This window comes from Juglans microcarpa x Juglans regia, chromosome 2S (genome assembly GCF_004785595.1).
Source record: "Juglans microcarpa x Juglans regia isolate MS1-56 chromosome 2S, Jm3101_v1.0, whole genome shotgun sequence".
Classification (NCBI taxonomy): Eukaryota; Viridiplantae; Streptophyta; class Magnoliopsida; order Fagales; family Juglandaceae; genus Juglans; species Juglans microcarpa x Juglans regia.
In genome coordinates, this window is record NC_054597.1 from 30,007,718 (window position 1) to 30,016,171 (window position 8,454).

The 8,454-nt window shown below is 35.4% G+C and overlaps 1 protein-coding gene across 7 annotated transcripts; it reads left to right on the forward strand.

The window, feature by feature from the left end:
* Positions 1-944: 944 nt before the first annotated feature.
* LOC121252494 (palmitoyl-acyl carrier protein thioesterase, chloroplastic-like) lies at positions 945-6,860 on the forward strand. 7 transcript variants are annotated; one of them, XR_005938226.1, is made up of 9 exons: positions 946-1,249; positions 2,214-2,769; positions 2,910-3,043; positions 3,340-3,396; positions 3,998-4,111; positions 4,442-4,613; positions 4,735-4,803; positions 5,262-5,335; positions 6,468-6,604. XR_005938226.1 is itself a non-coding variant. In XM_041152175.1 (8 exons), the coding sequence occupies exons 2-8, from the start codon at positions 2,272-2,274 to the stop codon at positions 6,741-6,743; spliced, it is 1,362 nt and encodes a 453-aa protein (XP_041008109.1). In that variant the 5' UTR covers positions 945-1,249; positions 2,218-2,271; the 3' UTR covers positions 6,744-6,860. The 7 variants fall into 7 exon arrangements, 6 of the variants coding, with proteins under 6 accessions (XP_041008109.1, XP_041008114.1, XP_041008108.1 ...); XM_041152175.1 differs by lacking the exon at positions 5,262-5,335 and having other exon boundaries at positions 945-1,249; positions 2,218-2,769; positions 4,735-4,845; positions 6,468-6,860; XM_041152180.1 differs by lacking the exons at positions 5,262-5,335; positions 6,468-6,604 and adding an exon at positions 4,912-5,205 and having other exon boundaries at positions 945-1,249; positions 4,735-4,874.
* The last annotated feature ends 1,594 nt before the right edge of the window (positions 6,861-8,454 follow it).

Below are 8,454 nucleotides of genomic sequence, written 5' to 3' on the forward strand. Positions count from 1 at the left end.
TATGTAATAATTAGATAAAAAAGTTAAAAATTTGAAATTGAGGCCTCGCTTGGTTTCGCAGTTATGATAAGATGAGATGAAATGTTTTATTGAAAGTTGAATAAAATATTGTTATAATATTATTTTTTTAAAATTTGAAAAAAGTAAATTGTTTATAATATTTTGTGTGAGAGTATATGAGATGAAATGTGATGAGATAGTTTAGTTTTGTGTAACCAAACCAACCTAAGATTTTGGTATTTGGATAGTATTGAAAATAAATTATGAAAAGTTTTGAGATGCGATGAGAATGATATGAGATCTCTAAACGAATTTTGTGTTTTGTTTGAAAATTTAAAATATTATGTTTTAATATTATTATTGTGTTGGGATTTGAAAAAGTTGAATTGAGATTGGAAAAAGTTAAATCATTTATTATATTTTGTATGAGAATTTGAAAATGTGTAATGATGAGATGAGATGAGATGAGAATTTTGTGTCTCATCCCACTCCCAAACCTGCCCGCTATGCTTAGATGCTGAGGAGATCACATATCATCTGTAAATAATAATAAAAAAAACTATTTATAAAAAATAGTAAACTATTCATGAATAAGCTATTAATAAAACAAATAAACTATTTATAAAAAATAGTAAACTATTCATGAATAATACTGAATAATAATTAACTATTTCGTAAACTAAACACATGTGGTAGTAAGGAAGATCTCGAAAAGATATATAGGCTGATTTAGAGAAATAGACATTTGTAATTAAAACTACAATATTTAATGCTTAATAACGGAAGGAGTGGAAAAAAAGGTGTAGAGACCAGAGAGAGAAAGAAAGAGGTTGGGGATGTGGAACTTTGAAGGGGAGGCGGGAGGGGGCCAGGGGGATGGACGGATACTCTTCAATGTATATATATATATATATATATATATATATATATATATATTATATTGGTATATCTATATAAACGTGAAGTCCAGGCTCTGCAATTCAATTCTTTTTATCGTCCTACAAACCGCTGGCCCTAAAATCCTCATCTTTCTCTCTTCTCTCTCTCTGATTATTGCAATAACCCAGAAAATCTAGAAAGCAGTAGGAGGAGGAAACTCTACAACTAACCAGAAAAAGGAGTTTTCCTGATCTGGAATGAAGCAATAGTCCCTCATTTATTTTTGCCCAAAACACCGATTCGAAGTTTATTTACTTTGTTTTTATTGTTGTTGCGTTTGGTTGGACTTCTCGGTTTCTCTCTGGTTAAGGTACGGACGGAGGGATTTCTTTCGTTTTTGTATTTCCTTCTTCTTCTTTTATAATCTCTTATTTTTGGGTCTGATCTGGGTGGGCATTTGAAATTAGCGGTCTTCTCTAGCTTTTTCTTGGCAGCCAAACACGCCGTGAAAGTTTCGTCATTTTTGTCGGACACCCTGATTTTAGATTAATGGAGAGGTACAATGGGGATTCTATGCACGATTTTGATGTATATTGCGACGTGCATTGGTTTCCAGATATATTAACGAAATGAGATGAAAGGTTTTGGATTTAGCTTTGGGTGTTCTATAGTTTTCGGGCCAGATCCGTTCTGCCTTCGGCCGTGTATATACGAATGATACTGTATTAGATAATGCCAAGGATCGTATGTTTCAAATTGTTGTTTTCCTTCCAAAAAAGTTCTCCTTTGTGGTTCTCTTTTTTTCCCTTCTTCTTATGGCTTTGAATTTGGTGCTTTAGTTCTGGGAATGCTCAGAGAAAGAAATAGAAATGCCCCGAATTCTAAAACATTGAGCTCTGATTTCTTTTTGGGTCCAAAGGGCATTTCTTTCTGGAAATCAAATGTTTTAAGTGGCGAAAATTTCTGGGAACCTATTTTTTCGCAGGACTTGAATGATGTGGACTTTTTTTTTTTTTTCAATTTTTTTTATTTGAAAAAAAAAAGTTTCTGAACCAAACTAATTTTGAGGCATTTAATTGGAAAAAGGATCACCCACACGCATATCATGTGTATGTTCCGTTCGAAGCAGAAACTAGCTCATGGCAGCTTTTAAATTTGTTCTTACTCTTGTTCAAAAAAAAAAAAAAATTGTTCTTACTCATTCTTTATCCGACCCATACAGACCGATGGTGTTCTATCTGTGCTGCAACTCGTTGGCGTTTTCATTGCTTTTGTTGTCTGTTGCGTATGTCTGAAGATTCCCACTGTTTGTTTTTTTCCCCTTCCCCTGACAGACAGTGCTCCGATTGACGACAAACTCTGACTGGCGCCCTCAGGCCATAGAACTTCATCATGGTTGCCACCGCCGCTACTTCTGCTTTCTTTCCCGCCGCATCTCCAGCTCCAGACTCTGGCCCAAAGACGGCCAAAAAGCTTGCGAATTTGGGAGGAATGAAGTCGAAATCTGCTGGGTCTTCCGGTGCCTTGCAGGGCAAGGCAAGTGCCCAAGCTTCTCCCAAAATAAATGGCACCTCGGTTGGGTTGAAAAAACCAGTGGAAGGTGTGAAGAATGAGTTTGAAACGTCGTCGCCTGCTCCCAGGACTTTCATTAACACATTACCTGATTGGAGCATGCTTCTTGCTGCTATCACCACAATCTTCTTGGCTGCTGAGAAGCAGTGGATGATGCTTGATTGGAAACCAAGGCGGCCCGACATGCTCATTGACCCTTTTGGTCTAGGGAGAATTGTTCAGGATGGTCTTGTGTTCCGGCAGAATTTTTCTATTAGATCATATGAAATAGGTGCTGATCGCACAGCGTCGATAGAAACGTTGATGAATCATCTACAGGTATTATTAAATCCTCAAATTTTAGACATTTAAAAAAACAAACAATTATCTAGTGGGTTGTTCTGTTTTTATTGAGTAGCATATAATACGAGATTTCTTCTTCATGAGCTGTTTTCTTATTCCACCTGCTTTTGTTGCAGGAAACTGCCCTTAACCACGTTAAGGGTGCTGGACTTCTTGGTGATGGCTTTGGTTCGACGCCAGAGATGTGCAAAAAGAACCTCATATGGGTGGTTACACGAATGCAGGTGGTGGTAGATCGCTATCCTACATGGTAAGCCACTTCATGCTAATAGTTTGCGCTGATTAACTACTCTTAAGCATTAGCTGATGGATTTTCTCGTTTAGTCGTACGGTTTATGTTTGTTTGTCCATTTTTCATACAGGGCTTTGATGATTGTATCCTAAATCAATAGCATAGATTATAGTTTGCAGGGCTGGCCGTGTAGCAAAGTGTTGGCTATTTGCTTTGCTCTGTTTACGTATCTTGCACTTAAAGGTTTCTAGAAGATCACTAATTTTTTGGGGATGATGCCTTATCAAGGTTGTGCTCAATTTGTGCATTTGCAGGGATATTAATTTTTTGGGGACATTAGTGTGTCTGGTAAGCTTAATATATTATCATAGGTGGATTTTCTGACCTCGGGATTGTTAATTCTTAGTATGAAGCTAACTTATCAAAATAAAATTGTAAGTATGAAGCTAAAGTTATTGCTTAAAACAAATTTGAATATTAGGAAAATACAAAATCAAGGAAAAAGAGGTTGTGGTGTTCATGGGTCCCCCCATTCCTAAGGACCTATTCCACTCTTGATCAAAAGACTTGTCCCATGATAAGTCTGAGTAATAATCATTTCTTTAAAAAACTTAGCAAGGCCAATTCCATATAGGAGTATACCCTGTCCCTATATGATGTATTCTGATTTGCTGTGTTTTATTTAATTTTCTTAGAAGAAGAAGCTCAAAGCAAGTGGTAACCTTTGGAACTCCCCTGGGTGTGAGGGTTTACATTTTTAAGAATCTTGTTTTGCATTGATTGTAAATTTTGGAGCCAACCACTAATTTTTTGTGGGCAAGTTTTATGATAGCTGTTTTTAGCCAAGTGTAAGAACTTTTATAAGATGCCGTCATGGTTGGAGAGCAACAGAATTTATAGGTTATAAGCCGATTTGTAGTTTCAGGAAAGATGTCTGAATATATTGATGAATTTAATTTGTTTGTCTTACAGGGGTGATGTTGTGCAAGTAGACACTTGGGTCAGTCCATCTGGAAAGAATGGTATGCGCCGTGATTGGGTTTTACTTGATTCTAAAACTGGCAAAACTCTGACAAGAGCCTCTAGGTATGATTCTTTTTAGAGTTTAATCTTTTTTCCCTGTCCTCTTGAAGGCGCATATGATACTCAAAATTATGTCATTTATGTTACATCATAGATCTTTTACTTTGGTGATGATAATTAAAGCAATAATAATAGACAATTTTCTTTTTGTTATCAGTATTCTTGACATGATTCAGATTGAAATGTGTTGAGAAGTGTTTTCTATGGGATGTATAGTAATAAACTTCAGGCATGCCTACATGAAATGTGTATGATTGTTTGCGTTACATGGTATTAGCAGAAGTAATTGATCGGGGTCTAAATGGTTGTGTTTTTGGCTTTGTTGATCTACAGTGTTTGGGTGATGATGAATAAACAAACCAGGAGGTTGTCTAAGATTCCAGAAGAAGTTCGGGGAGAAATAGAGCCTTATTTTACGGATACTGTTCCTGTTGTGGAAGAGGATAGCAGAAAACTACAAAAACTTGATGACAATACAGCAGACTATGTTCGTACTGGGTTAAGTGTAAGTTTTTTTTTTTCATCCAATACTTTTAATCAACATTATTTGCTTTGACTTCTGACAAACCGCAATGTTTGCACCCTTGTTGCTTTCTAATCGGTAATTTCCCCTTTATTATTTGCAGCCTAGGTGGAGTGATTTAGATGTCAACCTGCATGTCAACAATGTGAAGTATATTGGCTGGATCCTTGAGGTAGATGCTCAAGTGAATTTCTTTCTTCAGTTCATCTCCTTTGTACTTCCCCTTCTCTCTCTCTCTCTCTCTCTCTCTCTCTCTCTCTCTCTCTCTCTCTCTCTCTCTCCCCCCCTTTTATGTGTGTTTACTAGATTTAATATACATGCTAATAATGCCTGCCCTGTACAAAGATGGTCAGCCAGATAAAATTCTGAATTGAATGGGTCTAACCAGAAACAATCTTTTCTTGGATTTATTTATTCAGTACATTTACAAGTCAGCAATGTATTTGCAAATCCATTTTGAGCAGTAGTGCTTGGTTTTCTATTTTTGAGAAAGTCTTGAATTACTTATTAAAAAAAAAAAAAAAGTCTTGAATTATATGCTTAGGAAAAGATTATTTAAATTAATGTTTTCTTATCCATCACATCCCAAAGCTCCAATATAGAATTGTCTAATTCATTTAATACTTCCAGGTTTTTATTAAATAATAATAAGTTCCTGTCCTAGTTACATGCTTAAATTTCCAGGCTGGATAAGTCCAATTGAGGTAATGTTGTAGTCCTTCACAACGTTGGTTGTCTCAGCAGGGCCTTAGTGATTTCAGTGCGATGCCATGTGCACCTGTCCTTGTCAAGTATTAATTCCTGCTTTTTGTCATTGCCACGTAATACTGTTTGCCTTTTAGCTTTCATTATACTTTTTCTGTTGGCTTTTTGCTGGAATAGATGTACCTACTACCAGCCATCTTGGCCCTGCAATACTTTGGTTTCTTTGAGCTCGATCTCATCAGGCTGTGCTTTGGTTTCTCTGGGGGATGCCTGAGTAATGCATTGCATCACAAGTAAAATTTATTGTATTTATCCAATCTATGCTGTTCTTTCCAACATCCCCTTGGTTTAATTAGCATCAGAGGGTACTTGTAAAAAAAAAAATTAGCATCAGAGTTTGTCGTTTAAGATTTGTGTTTTGGGTGCCATATTCTTATCATTAAATCCATCAATATTGGGACGTGAGAAATTACAGTAAAAGATGCACAAAAGAGTAATAGATTATGCATCAACTCAGTGTCGTGTCCCACCTTCCGCTTGGGCTGGTACCGACCCCCTTTATTAGCTCAGTCTCCAGATGAAAATCTGCAACATTGGACTTTGAGGTAACTTTCTAGTGCTCTTGAATGCGGGCTTTTATGATGGAGATTGAAAAACAATTGAGTAGGTAGTGAGATGTTTTTAGGAAAATGGAAAAAAATAATAGGATATGTATCATGCCTTAGCTTGCTACACTAGTTTATTTTTGGTTAATCATATCTAGTTTGGGGGGGGGGGGGGGGGGGGGGGGGGGGTGTTACATTATATGACATGGAGTTGTATACCCGGTGTTGAAATGTTTTTTGGTAGTGGACCTCATCTTGGGACCATCTTCTTAGGAGGGGAAAGAGAAGTGCCATTTAAGATAGACTATTGGCAGACATGCAAGGGGCGGAATTGAGTGTTGAATGATTGGTACTTTTCTTTCTTCAGTTGATAAAAAAGTTTCTGTTTCCCTTGATGGAAACAGGTGGAATCTCGCTACCTGAGATTGTTTTTGTCATTATCTTTGTCTGTTGAAAGTATAATACATGTTACTTATAAAAAATAATACATGTTAATATAATCAGAAGTTGATACTGGCTGTTGCAGGGTGCTCCATTGCCGATCTTGGAGAGCTATGAGCTTTCTGCCATGACCTTGGAGTACAGGAGGGAGTGTGGAAAGGACAACGTGCTTCAGTCATTGACTGCCGTCTCTGGCAGTGGAGTTGGTAATTTGGGAACTCTGGCTGACATGGAGTGCCAGCACTTACTTCGACTCGAGAATGGAGCTGAGATTGTGAGGGGCAGGACGTCGTGGAGGCCCAAACATGCCAGCAACTTTGGAACTTTTGGTCCAATTCCTGCTGAAAGCATCGAATATTAATATGAAGTGCTATTGTGGATGGAATGGATATAGGAGCGCTGGTGTAGAATAATACTCTGCATCTGTTTCTTGGATTTTATTCGTATTTCTTCTTTTTCTATATATATATTTATATATGTTCCTTCTCTTTTGTCTTCTTCAGGAAAGAACAGTGTTCCTCCCCTCCCTCCTCTTGTAATTATCTCTCTCTCTCTCTCTCTCTCTCAAAAACTCCCTCAAGTTCTTATCCAAAAAGTCTTAAATGAGATAAGATAGAGATCAACGTATAGAGTTATTGCTATCAATACAGATTTTTGGGGTACCATAAAATGTTAAGTAAATGTTATAGCATTTATTTTATGACTTTATTGAAAAAGATATATATCTGTATGGACCCTCGCTTAATGGCCTCGTCCCTTTCGGCTGGCTCACCTGGTTGATTCAATCGGGAGCAATGTCCTGCGTTCTGGTAGTGGCAGTTAAGCTTAACTTTCTGGCAATTAGGCTATTTTGTCTTATTTGATGGCATGGCCTGTATATTTCTTTTTTTATTTATTTATTATTATTTGGTTAACATTTTTTTCTATAATTTAGAATTGGTGGAGTATCCACTTATTGCTGCATTTCTTATAGAGGACTTAAAAATATCATCTTGTTTTGGTGCAACAGCTAACATTCGTTTGTGACTGGTTTTATTTATTTATTTATTTATGAGTGGCACTACAGCCACCTTTATTTTCTTTATTTATTTATTTTCTTTCATGTATTTTTTTAATCATCATAAACATTTTTTAAAAAAAAAAAATTATTACATCATTAAAAACAACTTCTTTAATCATTAAAAAAAAAAAAAAACATTTAGAGAAGTGTTTGGACTCATTTACGGGATCTTAAGTATTTCTCTTTATTTATTTATTCCGAATGCCTGCAGTTAATATTGATGACTTAAAATACTATACGTTTGTATGCGACAGCTAGTGTTCGTTGTGATTTGGCTGTCAATGTGAAAGTCTCATTTGGATATAGAAATTCATCTTATTTCATCATTATAATTTTTTCAAATTTTTATACAAAATATAGTAAACAATTCAACTTTTTCAAATCTTAAAATAATTATAATATTAAAAAATAATATTCTAAAAATATTTTATTCAATACATCTAAAATCATTTTATCTCATCTCACTATCTAAACGAGCCATAAGTTGTTAAAAATTAGAACTTAGCATCTCAACTTGAATTAGTGTATGCTTCTCTTCAAGATATGATTCTTCAGATGAATAAAAAATTCATGATGTGACATGATAAAATGAATATCAATAAGAGAATTGTTTGTTACAAAGAAATTGTACAAAAATTTATAAATTAATATATTGATGTGATACATTAGATTGTAAAGTAGATATCATGTATCATATAAAGTCATATAAGCTTGCGAGTTTATTTTTGTGAGATCTTTTTATGACTGTAGCACTTTAATAAAAAATGATAAAGAACAAGTTTTAGGAAAGAAAATATTTGTTGGTAGTCATAAATGGTCACCCTATGGATTTGGATCTTAAAATTAAATTGAGGAATAGAAAGGGATGGTACTATAATTTGTTGCAGAAATTCCATGTCTGGATTCCACAAGTTACTGAAATGTTATGAATCTGGGCCTATGATCATGTCCCAAGGAAAAGAAAGCCCAATTCCCAAAACATATACTCACTGGGATCTGGACAACGAAATTT

Bases quoted from the DNA above. Each gene is read 5' to 3' on its own strand.
- LOC121252494 (XM_041152175.1), top strand. From the start codon at position 2,272: ATGGTTGCCACCGCCGCTACTTCTGCTTTCTTTCCCGCCGCATCTCCA. The intron at 2,770-2,909 runs GTATTATTAAAT...CTTTTGTTGCAG, and splicing joins CGTTGATGAATCATCTACAG to GAAACTGCCCTTAACCACGT. The intron at 4,614-4,734 runs GTAAGTTTTTTT...TATTATTTGCAG, and splicing joins ATGTTCGTACTGGGTTAAGT to CCTAGGTGGAGTGATTTAGA.